This window comes from Parasteatoda tepidariorum, chromosome 9, assembly GCF_043381705.1.
Source record: "Parasteatoda tepidariorum isolate YZ-2023 chromosome 9, CAS_Ptep_4.0, whole genome shotgun sequence".
In the NCBI taxonomy this organism is placed as follows: Eukaryota; Metazoa; Arthropoda; class Arachnida; order Araneae; family Theridiidae; genus Parasteatoda; species Parasteatoda tepidariorum.
In genome coordinates, this window is record NC_092212.1 from 84,885,130 (window position 1) to 84,902,715 (window position 17,586).

At 33.6% G+C, this 17,586-nt stretch overlaps 1 protein-coding gene across 1 annotated transcript in view; it reads left to right on the plus strand.

Annotated features, from left to right (window-relative positions):
* The window catches only part of LOC122270635 (uncharacterized), a 25,761-nt gene extending 8,489 nt beyond the window's left edge, over positions 1-17,272 (plus strand). The window contains exons 2-11 of the mRNA XM_043048845.2: positions 2,926-3,152; positions 4,531-4,670; positions 5,825-5,928; positions 7,250-7,614; positions 8,246-8,396; positions 9,815-9,959; positions 11,913-11,992; positions 13,980-14,197; positions 16,469-16,653; positions 17,033-17,272. Of these exons, the coding sequence (XP_042904779.2) occupies positions 2,927-3,152; positions 4,531-4,670; positions 5,825-5,928; positions 7,250-7,614; positions 8,246-8,396; positions 9,815-9,959; positions 11,913-11,992; positions 13,980-14,197; positions 16,469-16,653; positions 17,033-17,146 (1,728 nt within the window). The 5' untranslated portion in view covers position 2,926 and the 3' untranslated portion in view covers positions 17,147-17,272. The remainder of the gene's footprint in view (positions 1-2,925; positions 3,153-4,530; positions 4,671-5,824; positions 5,929-7,249; positions 7,615-8,245; positions 8,397-9,814; positions 9,960-11,912; positions 11,993-13,979; positions 14,198-16,468; positions 16,654-17,032) is intronic.
* Positions 17,273-17,586: the final 314 nt, after the last annotated feature.

A 17,586-nucleotide genomic window follows, 5' to 3' on the forward strand; every position in this document is an offset into this window, starting at 1 on the left:
TATATATATGCATACAAGCGCCCTACCGAGGGGGCACAATTTGACTTTACATTGATATTTTCTTAATTTTTCTAACGTTTTTCTTGGGTTAGGTTTCCTACAGAGAAGTCCAGACCGTGATTTTGAAATTAAAAGTTATTACGAGTGTTTAAAAAGAATCACTTGTTTTTTGTTTTCACAATAACTGCAAATTTTCTCTTAATCCATTTGTGCATACAGTGGTTTAATGCGAAAATTGAACGGAATCTATAGAATAACTCTAAAGAAAATCAAATTTTTTACTTTCGACTTTTGAAAAACTGGATAATTCAGAAACTAATGAACCGATTTCATTTCATTCTTGTATTTTGAAGATGATTCAAGCATTGCGTAGTCTTACAATCTTATACATAATTATTTAAAGTAATATATAACTATTTTAAACAGTATTTTTTGCATGAAAATATCTTTGGATACACGCAAATATTATAATCATCTGCAAAAAAAACTTTATAAACTATTTAAAAAATATAACGAACGAAAAATATAACGAAAAGTGAACCTAACTTACTTTAATCCTTCGTCCTTTTGACTCTCTAATTACAAGTAAAATATATATTTTGGTGCTTTTTAATTATAAAAAACAGTCTAATAGTAACTAAAAGAAATTGTTAGATTCTTGGAGTTATAATTGTCAAAATATATAAAATAAAAAAAAGTAGTTTGAAAAAAAGTATTTTTTTTTTCATTCATATTTAAAAATTTATAAATAATTGATTTTGAAAATTAAAGAAAACTTCAGATGAATGACTTTTATATCTGAATAATTGCAAATAATTGCAAATTTAAAAAATTATTGTTCGAAAATGAGCGGTGTTTGAAAGATTTGACCTTCAACGTAGAGAAAGATAACAATGTCTCATGCTATATTTTATAACCATAAATTACTAAAATGCTAAATATAATATTTTTCACTTATTTGGACCTAAATTAGTAAGTAATAACGAAAAAAGTATGAAAAATATGTTTGATAAATATTCTGCGCCGAAGGGTTGAGGGTTTCGTACTTTCAACTGTTATCCTACCAAAACTATTGGGATCATACTTTGAAACTTTCAGCTACTCCCCGCCCCGCTATTTTGAGTGTCAAGACTCCAAATCCATCGAAAAAAAGATGTTTATTGAGAGCTGTTGCTGCTGCTGTTGTTAATTTACGTCGCACTAGAGCTGCACAATGGGCTATTGGCGACGGTCTGGGAAACATCCCTGAGGATGATCCGAAGACATGCCATCACAATTTTGATCCTCTGCAGAGGGGATGGCACCCCTGCTTTGGTAGCCCGACGACCTGCACGCGAAGTCGAGCACTTCACGGTAGAACAGTTTGACGAGGACCAATACCCCACACCCTCGGTCCCTACGCAGACTGATCCAAGTGGTCACCCACCCGCACACTGACCGCAGCCAGTGATGCTTGACTTCGGTGATCTGCTGGGAACCGTGTCTTAACGATCAGTCCACTGCGGGACTGTTTATTGAGAGAAAAATACGTTTTTGCATCTTGTGGGGATCTGGGTTATCGATAATGTCAACCTTTATCTATGAAAAGGTACCCCAGCATAGTATCAAGATAACATGTCTTACATACTAGTGAATTGGAATTGTATTTTTGTAGTGGTAGACGCACTGCATACCTCATTTTGTAACTTAAAGCATCGTCTGTCGTAGCTAATTATAACGAATTCAAAGTTAGGTCCTCTAACCATTAAGATTAAATTTTAGTACGTGAAAATGCAATAATTAGATGAAAAGTTATTCAGATTATTCGCTTTTTTTGCACCTATACAGACCACTTTTAGTGACTGGTCATCAATAATTTAATGCAAAAGTTCAAGTACTATTTCTTATTGATAAAACCTACCATTTCTTGACGTTTCAATTATAAGCAACTGGAAGACACAATCACACAGCTAAAGATCAAGTTATCTAGTTCAGTGTCGTAATTTGAACATAATTCACAGATACTACGCTTTTCAAAGCTTTGAACTACATCTAGGATACTGTGATATTGTAAAAGATTACAACTAAGATTATAAATACCGGGTGTCTGACGATGAACTGACTGATTTCAAAATTAAAAATCTCGAAAACAACGAGCTATAGAGAAATACAACATGTATGTTGATTGAAAAAGCTGTAAAAGCTCTGTGCATCAGTTTTGGAATTTAGTTACAAAAGTTACCGACAGATGGCGCTGCAAAGCATCGATGACCAGATCGATTAGTTTGGTCGTTAAAAAGTGTTGTATCATGTTAGGAATTTAAAACTATGCATATATCAATAGATTGAACATCATGTATTTCTGGTACCGGAATATTACAGGTTAGAATATAGTACTATAGCATTTGTTTTCTTTTCAAGAACTCAGAACTCTCCATTTGTTGGCGACTTTTCTAAATAAATTTCAAAATTTCTACATGAAAATTTATGCAGCTTTCGCTACAGACGTACTGTTACATTTCATTCCCCCGCCCCCGACTCCCTTTGTTTCCATGAACAAAGTCAGTGAACCTCTGAACACTATTGGAGATCGAAATGGGCTACAGGTGGCGTAGAGAAGAACTCTCTACCTATGGCAACAGTTCGCATGCTCTCACCATTAGCGTGTGAAGAGTAATAGGAGAAGGAAGTACGTTAGTTTTTGTCTTGATTTTCAAATAGTTTAAAAACTTTTAAGTTGGGAAACTATATGGAACTGAAAACTACATTAAACATAAAACATTGAGGAAATTTTAGAAAACTTTTTTGACAATTAAATACAAAAAAATATTAAAACGGGAAAATATCGTAGCACATTCCTATATAACTGAGTAGAAGAGGATAGGGTTAACCTGTACTGTATTCACTTGCATTAGCTTGAATTCATTATATGGTACTATATTTCAGAATGCAAGAGGCGCACGATGATGACGTCAGCGCAGAAACTGGTACTTGTCTCAACGAAGAGATCAAGAAAGAAGGACAGAGAGTCATAGATGTGATCGGTGGTCATGGACCATGGCAATTACGTCACTGGACAATATTCTTCCTTGCGTCATTCTGCACCTCCCTGCATCTCTTTTCCACCTTACCACTCATATCTCATTCTGTATGCTCTTGCTCAAAGATTAACGGTATATTTAGTTTAATTTTATTTATTAATATTTCAAAATATTTTCGTAACATTCTTAAAAAAATTCCCGTTCATGTAAGTTTATTTGAATTCGCTAATCGCTTTATAGATTTCGTTTTATGATTTGTTCTCTTTTTTCTTCACATTTTACTTTCTGTTTTTACGTAATATTTTTCCTTAATGTGTTCTATTCTGTTTGTTAAAAAAGTTTTTTTCAGTGCTCCTCACACTATTGTATTGATATATTTTGCTTTGGCTATATTGATACAATATTAGAAAGCACTTTTTTTTGCGGATAGAATCGTGTGAGCTAATGCAAAAAAAATTTTATATCTTTTATTTTCCGGATTTTTATTAATTTTTTTTCCTCAAGTAACGAACACTTGCAAGTAAATAGAACTCATAAAATAAGTTCAAAATGTAGAGAAAACATAGAAAAAAATAACACAATAATTAAAAAAGGAAAAAGAAAAAAAAATCCGAAAAAAAATTTCGGATTTTTTTTTCTTTTTGTCCTCTTTGTATTTATTTATTATGATATATTATATATATACAATAAGTTTCATTTATTGCGNTCAGTGCGTGGGCAATAGATGTAGGTACCCAGTGCGCATGCGCAGAACGCCGACCGCAACGCTGCGGCGGCGGTGCAGCAAAACGGTACTTACTTAAAAAACACGACTCGTATATGCTGTGATGGACAGCCCAAAGTAATTCTATAATTTATTATATTATGTATTATTGTTTGCTGCTAGGTCAATTAAAAAAGAAAATTTTTAAAAATGAAACATAAAGTATTTAGGTTGTTAAAGAAAGTTTGAAAATTCTTATAAATTATGTAAATCTAACTAGTAAATAACTAAATCAGTAACTGTTTTTTTTTTTTTTTTTTTTTTTTTAAACTTTCTGTTTTTACTTAATATTTTTACTTAATGTGTTTTATTCTATTTGTTTCAAAAAAAAAATTTTTTTGAGTGCTCCTCACACTATTGTATTGATATATTTTGCTTTGGCTATATCGATACACTATTAGAACGCACTCTTTTTTGCTGATATAATCGTGTGAGCTAATGCAAAAAAATTTTATATCTTTTATTTTCCGGATTTTTATTAAATTTTTTTTTCTCAAGTAACGAACACTTGCATGTAAATAGAACTCATAAAATAAGTTCAAAATGTAGAGAAGACATGGAAAAAAATAACAGAATAATTAAAAAAGGGAAAAAGAAAAAAAAAATTCGGATTTTTTTTTCTTTTTGTCCTTTTTGTATTTATTTATTATGATATATATAAAATGTCTTTATCACAGCAACATGTAACCTTTTTTAAATAACAACTTCTTGTCTTTTAATTCTATAATTTATGTATTTGCTCTTTAGAGGAGAACAATGTGTCAACATCATCAATAGGTTGTAATATTTTAACAAGATGCGACAACAGAACAAATGCCGCATTTGACGAATTGAGTAATCCCTGTTTCTCACCTCTGCCCACCAGTGCATTAGAGATAGCAGATGAGGTATGTTCATGCTTTCAAAATTTATAGCACCTTGTTTCGTCACTTTAAAAAGAGGTTATAAATAGTTTTGCCATTATTCTCGACGCCTCAGATAAGTGTACATGTTTTAAAATAAATCAGACATACTTAAATTTATAGTGACAATAAGTGCATTGCGCAAAAAAAAAAAGAAAAAAAAGACTACTTTTAGAAGCCTTTCTTAATTTCTGCTAGTACAGTATACGCTCGATATCTTGAGAACCTTGTTATGTCAAAAAAAAAAAAAAATCCTCTTGGCATTCTATATCTACCTAATGTTAATTTGAATTCCTATGTCGAAGGATTTCTTCTCAAAACCTTGCTATGTCTAATTTTTTTCGGAATAGAAAATGAATTTTTTCGGAACTACTAACTAGAGAACAATCGCAAAGAAGCGATCAGAATGGAGGAAGGGTCTAGGGAAGGCTCCGACCCACAAAGGGCTATCATTCCAATAGAAGAAAAAGAAGGTCAAAATAATTTGATTTAAGAATTAAAACATAAAGCATGCTTTCCGAGAAAAGTTGGCTTGTCTGCAATTACATTTAACAAAGTTTCTATTTAGTCTTTTAAAGAACATTTATGATAATTTCATAACTTCTGTGATCTGGTCGAGCAACAAAGGCTCAGTAGCATAGAAGAGCGGGTTCGAATCCCGCCGTAACTCTGGACATATCTTTGTGCTGTTCTTCTCTAATTTTGTACTATCTGCGTCAATTTACAACAAAGACGATTTTTAAGTCGTCTTTGTAATGAGCTCACAAGCTTGCATGGGCAAAAATAAATAAGTAAATTCGGATTTCTTTCGAAAAAAAAAGCTAATCAGTAAATTTAGTAGTGTTTTACAGTTTTTAACCTTTTACCTATGACGCCTGATGCTATTCTAAACCATCAGTTGTACCAGCTGTAAGCAAAAAGTTAAACACAGTGTTAACCCAGAGAAAAAATCTCCAAATTTTAATTGTTGCTAATATATTATCTAAAAATTTTTCTATGATAGTCAAAATGTAGTCAACGAAATAAAAATTCACTAATCATGACGTTGCATATTATACAATTCTTATAATAAACTACATAGAATATTGTTGTTATTTTGTCATATTAAATTGCAACTATAAGACTTTCTCTCTTTTTAGGAAAATTTGCATTGCACAAACGTAGCAACTGTTTTTTATGCCAAATGCTTATTTGTTATAGGAGCTTTGATAGCAACTGTTGCCACTTATCCTTTATTAAACAGGTGAGGAAAAATTAAAACTAAACAGATTATTTCTAATTCGAGTTTTTAGTTTAATTTTGTTCGTATCAATTTTCTATCTTCACGTTTCTTTTGCTGATATTGTAAATAAGCGAAAAATTTTTTTATTAAATTTTTTCATTATTGTTTGTTATGATTCAACTATGTACAATGCGAAAAGAAAAGAACAAAATAAATATAAAAAAAGAACACTTTAAATAACTTTGAATGCAATAATCGGATTTTCACGTACTAAGAATTAATTTTAATGGTTAGAGAGCCTAATCTTAAATATGTTAATAAACTGGTGTAGAAGATATTTTAAGTTAAAATGGACACAAAAACGTATTTTCCCTGAATAAATATTCTTCCCTTTTTTCGACGGATTTGGATTTCTGGCCCTCAAGATATGAAAGATTGAGGCAATTTATTTAATTTTAGAACCGCCGTTGAACAGTAGACCCAATTCTTTGGGTTTACGACTACTAATGTTCAACTCCGTAGCCTTGGAATTTCAAACCCAATCCAGAAGACAAAGGAACTCCTGGATTAAGTATTAGGAGAAATTTGCCTTCGTGGAGGACTTTTTGGATGGAACTAACCTGTTTTTGGGTTTCATGGAGAGGAAAACCACGAAGACCTCCCATGGTTAGCTTGACGGCAAGGGGACTCTAACACATGATCCGTCTACCACTGAGGATATTTTTACGTCATTATTGTGGTCGATGCAAGCCGGATGCGGAATTCGTATCGACCAGTCATTGCTGGAATTCGAACCCGGTTTACTTAATTGCAAGGAAAACGCTCTATCCCCTGATCCATCGCGACTCGATAGCGGCAATTCGGGACATATAGTCCCAATAGTTTGGCCAGGAGAGCTGTCGAAAATTTGAACCCCTCAATGGGACCTTGGATAAATTTGGACCTTTGCTAATTTCGCAAGCTTCTTCTGCGAATTGAAAAACTTATGCACTCATTTATAGAAATCGTTTGTCCAAATATAATTAGATACAAAATACAGTAATTAACAATTATTTATTTTTAATGTAATGATAGTGAATAATTTATTTTAATTGTCAGGCATTAGGTTTTTACATAATTTTAAAGAATAAAACTTTGTATGGCAAAATACAAAATCGTTTGAATACTTCCTGAGAAATCAAATTTTAAATATACGATTTTTTAATGAATTCCGTTTTGGAAATATCGTAGTACAGAAGGCAAAAGAAAAAAATAAACCACTTTTAATTAACTTTGTGCATTACTATTCCAGTTTGCTTTAATTATTAAAAACTGATCTTTAAAAAATAAATTCTTATTTCAGGTACGGACGACGGTCCGTGTCCTTGACTAGTTGTTTTCTCCTGTGTGCATGTTCTTTAGCAGGAATCTGGGCCTTTGCTGTGGGTCCTTATCTTATTTTAAAATTTGTTATAAGCATTGGAGTTATCAACGTTTATCTCACTGCTGCCTTTACCTGTACGTATATTTTTCACGCCTTAATGCATTATTATTTTTTCAATTTCTGTTCTAAAGTCAGGCATCAAACCTTATTCCGTTCCACAGTCAATCATAAACTATTCCATTCTCTAGTCAATCAGGCATCGAACATAAATCCGTTCTATAATCAGACCTTAAACATTATTCTGTTTTATAGTCAGACATCATACATCTCCTTCTTAATCAGACATTAGATATTATTCTATTCTATAGTCAGACATCAAACATAGTTCCGTTCTATAACATCAGTCATAAAATTGCTATATCGGCAGATATTAAACGTTTTTCTGTTCTAAAGTCAGTCATTAACTATATCATTCTATAGTCAATCAGGCATCGAACGTAAACATATTCTATAATCAGACCTTAAACCTTATTATGTTTTATTGTCAGATATCATATATCTCCTTCTTAATCAGACATTAAATGTTATTCTATTCTATAATCAGACACCAAACATAGTTCCGTTCTATAACATCAAGCATTAATTTGTTTTATCGGTTGATATTAAACATTTTTCTGTTCTAAAGTCAGGCATCAAACCTTATTCCGTTCCACAGTCAATCATAAACTATTCCATTCTATAGTTAGTCAGGCATCGAACATAAATCTGTTCTATATTCAGACATTAAACATTATTCTGCTTTATTGTCAGACATCATTGTCCCACTTATCAGTCAAATAACATGCATTATTCCCTCTTCTATAGTAAAATAATAAACATAATTTTATTCTATAGTTAGACATCAAACGTCATCTTATTCTATAGTCACACATTAAATATTATGATGAGGTATGTTCATACTTTCAAAATTTATAGCACCTTGTTTCGTNTTATATTTCTACATTGCACATGTTGGTTGGGGTTTGGCGCATTTCATATTGCCCCTAATTACTATAGTTGTTCCTAGCTGGACTCTCTACAATGTTGCCATAACTGTGCCTTGCTTTGTACTTTTAGTTCTTTTATGGTAAGTATCAAGACTTATTTACATTATATGTTACTTAGATGATCTTTTCAATCAGTGACATGAACTGTTATCTGTACTTATGCTGCCATCTTGTGAGATTATTAGTAATTAATAAGGAGCAAAAAATTTAAGTAGTTAACACGTTCAGGAGAAGATGTTTTTTGATATAAATTGCTGAGATATGAACAAATATGTTGACTTTTACCTTTTTTTTTTACATAAAAATGTCTTCTTGAAATAAAACAGTTGACGTTTAATAACTTAAAACGATCTTAAACACAGAATTAAAACAAGCATAACGACCTTCGATCCTAACGGTAAGATTTTTCTTGTAACAACCAAACTAAAAAGCTCAAGGTTTGAATCCCAGGGATGGCTGGTGAATGCGAATTCTGTTCCCGAGTCGCATACCACTGTCCTGACGTTAAATATCCTTAGAGGTGGATAGATCATAAGTTTGAATCCCCTTGCATGGTTTTCGTGGTTTTCCTTTACATGTAACGCAAATGCCAATTGGCTCCATCAAAATGTTTCAGTCTAGTTCGAAGGCTAGTTTCTTTGTAATATTTGATCAAGGGGTTCACTTGCCTTCTGGGCTGGTTTCAAAATTACAAGGTTAAGGATTTCAGCATTGATAGTGGTAAACCCATAAGTAGGTCGGCTCTCCAAAGCCGGTCACAAAATGAAATAAAACTAAACTAAAAAATATTTTTCTTACCTTAATTATTATTTTATCAACATTTCAAATTTTTTGGGAGGTTCACTATGAGAGTGTCATACAGAGATGACGAAAATGACGTCACTTCTGCCGATTCAAAATTCATCACTGACCAATCAGTTACTAGAAACAACCCATTCGAATCCTTTTAATTTCAAAGTAAAATGGTGCAAACAACTGGTTGCCATTGGCAACCACAATATTACGGTTTAATTGAATGATAATAGTCAAATGACTTCGATAATTGGCGATCGAAATGGGCTACAGGTGGCGCTAAAGCAGAAGTCTTTACCTATGGCAACACTTCGCCTGCTTTCACCATTAGCGTGTGGAGAGTCGTAGGAGAAGGAAACACGTTAGTTTCTGTCTTGATTTTCAAGTAGATTAAAAACTTTTAAGTTGGGAAACTATATGGAAATAAAAAAAACATAGTTTCTAAAAGATAGCATTGTGGGAATTTAAAAAAAAAATGTTTTTGACTATTAAATACGAAAAATATTAAGGAAAAGGGAAAATATTGTAGTACATTCAAGTAGTACAAGGAGAGGGTCAAGACATGGAACCGGGTCTTCTCCTCAGATGGCGTATTCGAACGTGGAGATACCGAATTTATATGAAAATTCCCTTTAACACTGCAAGAATATTTATAATTATTTTGTTATCGCAGTTAAAATAATGCAGTCATATTATTGTTATTTAGCTTTCTGAATGAAACACCCGAATCGTATGCAGCAAGAGGTTTGTGGCCGAGGGCACACTCAGTGATGAGAAAAGCAGCTAGGTGCAATGGCTATTCCTTGCAAGGTGTCGAACAATTCTCACCACATCTTCTGATTCAACAAAAGGTTATTATTTATGTTACTATGAAGATCACATTTATGTTACTATCAAGATTCTAGATAGACATTCGTTCTCTCAATTAACATGGTTTTTCTCTTTGCTATCACAACAAAAGGTTATCATTGGTAGCTCGACGATCTGCGCGCGAAGTTAAGCACTTTATTGTAGAACAGTTTAACGAGGACAGATACCGCGCACCCTCGGTCCCTACGCAGGCTGATCAAAGTGGTCACCCACCCACTTTCTGACAGCAGCCAGTGATGCTTGACTTCGGTGTTCAACTGGGAAACGTGTCTTTATGATCAGTCCACTGCGGGACACGTTAAACACATTAGAAGACGTTTTTTTGACATTTCGCAGATCATGTGACAAAGTGTGCGATCTACCGAAAGAAGCATGTGCTGCAAATTTCAAGCAGCTGCACAGTTCGATGTGAAAAGTGTGTTGCAGCTAAGAATGAAAGCTAATAAAGATATTTTGTTTTGCTTCATGAAATTAGCAGCATCGAACTTTTTGAATGTAACTTGTACAATAACAACTTAAGTATTTATGTTTGGTAAGGACTTTAATAAAGTGTAAATGGATGGTTCACTGAATGTAAACAATAACAAGTTTCCTAAAATCGGAAAAAATTTATAAAACTTCCGGTGTATCCCTCCGCTTATGTTATGCTTATGAGACGATGCGTGAACAGGCTTGGCATTCTATGAAGTTTTATTATTGAGATTTATGTTCAAATTTACGCGTAATTTTACCATTCATAAGAGTTTTCAGTAATTTATAAATTCTAGCAGGTCGTGAGCTTAAGACAAATTTAACAAAATTAGTATCACAACACAAATAAAGTATAAGGTTAGACATTTTTGGAGTGTTATCACTTATTTGGTTATATTTGTGTAAAATAACGCCATTGGTTATTTTTTGGGTAGCATTTACGGCAAGTTTGCGAGGTTCTTCGAATTCATTTGTTGTTTGTTGAAAGTTAAATTGAAAAAGCATGTTATATTGAAAACACTACATGTATAATAATATTGGATGGTGCGTTTTCACAAGCTTGGGCGTAAAAATCAGTCGGAAGTAGTAACTCAGAAGTCTTACGACGAATTTTAACCTCTAGCGTTTACACGGCTCTTAGCTTTACACAGTCAACCATTCATAGTATATAAATATATCTATAACTAGGAGGATCCGTCCCCTGCTCGCTAATCCCCGAGAATTGCTACGCAATCCTATGTGGTTCACGCCGTGAACCATGGCTCGCTGCGCTCGCTCGCCAATGAGCACAATGTTCTAGCACAAAGACATAATATATTATCATCAAAGACATAGTATTTTATCATCAAAGACATAGTATTGTACTTATGTAGAAGAATTCTACCAATGTTCTTATTGGCTTTTAAAAAAGTATATTAGCTATTTAGATTGTACATGGNGCTCCCGGCTCGTAACAATCACAGTACTAACGTAAAAATATCCCCAGTGGTAGACGGATCATGGATTAGAATCATCTTACCACCGGACTAACCGTGAAACGTTTTTGTGGTTTTCCTCTCCATGTAAAGCAAATGTGGGTTAGTCCCACCAAAAAGTTCTCCACGAAGACTAGTTTTATAATCATTGATTCTGAGATAAAGAAGCTCCAATCACTTATAATCAATAATAAAATATAGCTAAAAATATCTTATGCATGAATCTGAATTGAACAACCTGATAATGCTCACTCTGGTTATTGTTATCTGCGCGCCGAATCCAATCAACTAAAAATGAAAACTGTTGCCAGCGCGAGAAAAGAAATATCATCGGTTTTATTGAAACATACATACATACGTACGTATTAGCGTTTCATATAATATAGATTCGTTTCGAATTTTCTGAAGCGTTGTTTCTGAACTACAGTGCTAATTAATTTTGAAACTCTTGATTTTTTTATTCGGTTATTCGAATAATTTATATTCCAGGAAGAAAATGAATCCAATTTTACTTGGAAAATAGAAAACTATCGTCACACCACCGAGCGCATTGTATTATTTATCATGGGGTAAGTAGCCGTTTTTTATTTTTATAAACATAATTTAGTCTAGGTTGGTATTTTGTTTACGTCTCACTAGAGCTGCCCAATGGGCTATTGGCTACGGTCTGGGAAACATCCCTGAGGATGATCCGAAAACATGCTCTCACAATTTTGTTTCTCTACTGAGGGGATGGCTCCCCCGCTTTGGTAGCCCGACGACCTGCGTGCGAGGTCGAGCATTTTATGGTAGAACAGTTTAACGAAGACCGATTCCACGCACCCTCAGTCCCAACGCAGGCTGATCAAAGTACTGATCACAGCCATTGGTGCTTGACTTCGTTGTTCTACTGGGAACGTCTTACCGATACAAACTTAATACGATAATTGAGTCGGCTGCTCAACGACGATTATAAAATAATTTTGCGTTGTAAACAACACTTTCCGGGACACAAATTCAACAAATGTTACAAACCACTAAAAATCGCTCTTTTTTGCAAGAATTGCATTGAACGTTTAACAACCTCCAATATTTAACTCCTTCATCGCTAAGGACGAGATAACTCGTCTTCCAAAAATATTAGCTGAGTTCTATAGTAGCGTTAGGGAATATGGTTATTGATTTCAATAGGTTATTATTTTTTATAGTAAAATAAACACGTTTGAAAGGAATTTGAGTTTTGTTTCAATTTTAGCACTACGGGGGGAACTCTAAGCACAGAGGATGGGACAAAGGCGCGTCATTTCCGCGATGAAAGTGTTAAATAACAAAGGATATGTCGTTTCACTTAGAATGTATAGTTTGTCTACTGTAAAACTCCTCCCGCCACAAAGTCTGAGGCCGTCTGCTGATATGGAAACGAGGATAGCTCATTTCAGGGACGGTAGTTTCTCTTCACTCTAGGGCTAACACAATAGATCGAGAAAAAAAAAGAGCCCTTTCTCTCGCTGACCTAAACCAAAACTTCTCCTAAAATATTGACCCCACACCCCTACTTGAAAAAGCTATACCTCGTTACCATAGTCACCGCCACTGGTTCAGACAAATGTCTAGGGGAGTTCTTACTTTAGACAAACTATACTGTTTAAGGTCACACTCGTTAATGTGCTGCTTTGCTGTTCCGGTAAGGGTTAAACAAAAACTAATTTTTTAACCGTTGAGGTTCTATACAAAAACGTATGAAAGAAGCGTTTGATAAGAATCATTCACCTGTGTGATGAGACAAATGGAGGTAAATCAGATTCATTTAATTTAGAATCATACATAAACTTGGCTGCAACACAGCGGAGCAATATGGAATCTTTGCTCAGACAACATAAAAGTAATGAATCAGTCAAGTGAACTTACTATAAATCCTTCCTCTTCGCATATTAATGTATTTGTTACAGTGAATGACCGAAATTTAGCGAATGTCGACATTCGCCGGTGAATGTCAACAATCACGCAGTCGCTTTGGTGGATCCAATTTGATATTATTATATTTATTCGATTATCTGCTGAGGAAAAACATCAGAGGTCGAAGTACCGATTAAATGCATACTGGGCAGTGGCACTCGACCTTAAAAAAACATTGATGTAGGGCATACCGGGCAGTGGCACTTAACTAGACCTAGTATATGTTAAGGATATTTACCAAAGCAATCAGGTGATTGTCAACATTCACTGGTGGAAGTAAACAACCACCAGTTTAGGTCATTCCCAGTAACATATACATATATTTAAAAAAAATCTATTTAGTAATGTTTAAAAATTATACTAATATATTATATATGCCTATATGGTGAACAAGGCCTCATACCAAGAAGATCCCAGGCATGGATGTAATTACTCTCTCTCTTCTTGTGTTGCTGGGGTGATGTTGATTAATCTTATATGGTGCCCATGAAAAAGAGACCATATGTTGCTAAATGTAGTGGGCATTGGGAAAAATACGAATGAAGGACTGGCTATTTTTTTTATTTAAATATACTAGATAAACCATAATTATAATAATAAATCATGTCTTCTTTTTTATAGGTTTCTATCATCTTTTGTATATTTCACATCCATATGGCTAACTGATTGGCTGCAGAAAAAAAGGGTCTCCCATTTTGCTTTGTCCGGCACCACAGAAGTTGCCGCTGCTCTTGTACTTCTATTTTTTGCCTACTTTCTTCCCGTCAGGAGAATGTGGGGACTGGCAGCATCATGCACATCCATATTTCTGATAGTAATGTATTCGAGAGAAAAAGCCGGTACGTATAGGCAGTGGTTGATCCATATAAGCATAGCTATTTACGAAAAATTCAATAAAAAGATATCTAATGAAGATGATTGACATCATTTCATTAAGTCACAGATTTAAGCTAGGAAAAAAAAAATTTCAAACTATGACCAATCATTTACCGGAGTCAAAAAAAATAAATAAATAAATAAAAAACCAGTTTCATTGTTCAGTGGGACTGGATTGAATTCGCAGACCTTTCAAATCCATCAATTGATGGGCAAAGTTTATGCTTTTACATGTAATTAAAAATGATGCCAATCATCGTGGCATTTAAGGACAGATCTTAAATGTATGCCGCGATGTTAAATGCTGGCGAAATTTCGGGATTATGACTACTAATGTTCAATTTCGTAGACTTGTAGTTTTGAACCCAATCCAGAAGACAAAGGAACTCCTTTATCAAGTATTGGGAGTAATTTGTCTTCGGGGAGGTCTTTTTAATGAAACGAACCCTTCATTTGCGTCACACGGAGAGGATAACCACGAAACCTTCACACGGTTAGCCTGACAGCAAGGAGACTCCAATCCGTAATCCGTCTACCACTGACTATATTTTACGTCAGCACTGTAGTCCGTGCAAGCCGGATGTGAAATTCATATCGACCAGCCATCGCTAGATATCAAATCCGGTTCACCTCATTGGAAAGCGAACGCTCTATCCCCTGAGCCATCGCGACTCTTTGCTTGTTATGTTACAACTATTTAGAATATTGCGCAGAGCTAAAATTTCCGGATTGGCAGCTCTAAATTTGCATTTTGTTCGAAGATGCTGCTGTAGAAACTTTTCTCATGACAAAATTATCTTTCACCTCTATTTGTATTTCTAAGTTTAAAGAACCCTATAGTAAACCCTAAAGATTCAAATGTTATAAAAACAAAACATCGATACGTAAACAAATTATGGCAAGATTACTCAGGATTGGGTAAGTGGTGGAGTAATTATGAATTACTTATAATAATTAAATTAATTATATTTTAAAAATATTCCTTTCAGCACTTTACTGATAAAAAAAATGAATATTAATCATGAATGTAAGCTTATAAAGTATCTCTCTGGCTCTCCCTTACAAACAAATAAAATAAACTGTGTTTTTAAGTTCTAATTTTGAAAATTTGATTTCCGGAAACTTCTGTGATCAATGATTTTTTGAAACGTTTGGACCTTCTATCTCCGGAAACATCCGGATCACTGTTAGCGAAAAATCCGGATTTTTTCCCGGAGCACAATCAGCCCTTATTGTGTTAACACTAGAGGGAGAGGAGCTACCCTCCCTGAAATGCGCTATTCTTGTTTCCATAGCAGCAGACGGCCTTAGACTTTGTGGCGGGGGGAGTTCTTACCGCAGACACACTATACTTAAAATGATTCCTCCTATTACTATATTTAAAGATATGGTTGACTGAATGTAAACAATAACAAGCTTCCTAAAACCAGAAGAAATTTAGAAAACTTCCGGTGTATCCCTCCGCTTATGTTATGCTTACGAGGAGTTGTGTGAACAGGCCTAATATTCCAGGAAGTTTTATTATTGTGATTTGTGTTTAAATTAACGCGTAATTTTACCATTCATAAGAGTTTTCAGCAATTTATAAATTCTAACAGGTCGTCAGTCTAAAACAAACTAAACAAGATCAATATCTCAGTATAAACTGTAAGATTAGCCATGTTATTCTTTATTTGGCCATATTTGTGTAAAATTTTTTTTTTTTTTTTTTTTTTTTTTTAACGGTAGCGAACTAAAGCTGAAAATTTTAAAATGAAATAAAACTTTATAACTTTTTAAAGGGCCACGGTAGCCTAGTGGTTAGATCATCGTACTTCGGTTCTGGCGGAGCCGGGGTACGATTATTTTATTTAGACTTCACTGTTGACGTGAATATTTTATTAAATAATCGGCGTTGAATAAACGGTCCAATTCTGAGTTTACGACTATCAATATTCAACTTTGAGCCTTTTAATTTGAAGACAAAGGAACTCCAGGATCAAGCTAATCTTCGTGATGGTCTTTTTAACGAAACATTTGCGCTGTATGGAGAAGAAAATCAAGATAAATTCCCAGGGTTAGCCAAACCCCAAAGCTTTATTGGAAATCTAATACCATTTATTAAAACAGAAGCTTTTTTTTAAAATTGAAATTATATGGTATTCTTTTAAAAAAAAACATATGTTAACCACATCTAGTAGCTTTCTTTTGTTGCATTTTTTAAAATCAGATTTAATAATATCTTTGTCTTCTAGATGTGCCAAAGCTATCTCGATCTTCATATCTTATTGAGATGTTTTTTGCTGCCACTGCCTGGACTCTTTTATTGTTGCACGTTTTAAATCAACCACTAAATTCTAAAAAATCAAAATGTAAATCAATTACAATAGGACTTGGCTTGTGTTTCGGACTGTTAGCAGCTGCACTAGCAGATTTCCAAGTAAGTTCAAACAAAGATTTAGTAAATAAGAACTCAAAAAAAATATTGTTGTAAATATACACTTGATTGCTTATTTAGAAATTTAAATGCTTTTTAATCATGCATTGATTGATTCATATGAATGTTTTTTTTTAAAAAATAAAATTATGTTTTGTAAATTTGGCAATTGCTTAGAGACGCTCCAAAAAATTGTCCGACTAATAATTTAAATTTCGAAGTATACTCATTATTTGAATAAATATTGATATAGTGAAAAAAAACCCAGTAATTTCTGAAATGTTTTCTTTTACGTTCGTTATTTTATCAAAAAGATTTAGAATAATTTTTAACAGAATGGTCTTGGTTACATTCAGAATTCTCATTATATTTTTTCTTTCAGAAACTGATTATGTGGAACAGAAGCATTTTATTAATCCTCAGTGTGCCAAATCTGATTATCGGAGTTACAGTTGGACTTTTTCCTAATAGATTCCTAGATTGCTTAGACATGTGAAGCTGATAAAAAAATAATTATTATAAGCACGTCATTGTTTAATATGCATTCGAAAAAAGAAAAAAATTAAAGGCTGTGATATTGTTGGGATCAATTCAATAAGATCAAAATAAAAGTTTAATGTTACCTGTTTTTTTTATTTCATTGGTTTTATTGCTAACAATGATATTACGCCTTATGTTACTGTGAATGACCGAAATTGGTTGTTGCTGACTTCCAACGGCAAAGGTTCACATAATCGCTTTGGTAAATGGTCGAAATATATACTAGGTCTATTTAAGTGCTACTGCTCAGTATACTATACACTGATGCTTCTCCTAAACTATCCTCAGCAGATATTAAAATATCGAATAAATATAATAATATCAACGAATAAATTAATATCATTATAACAAATATTTCGGACATACACCGAAGTGACTATGTGTTCGTTGACATTT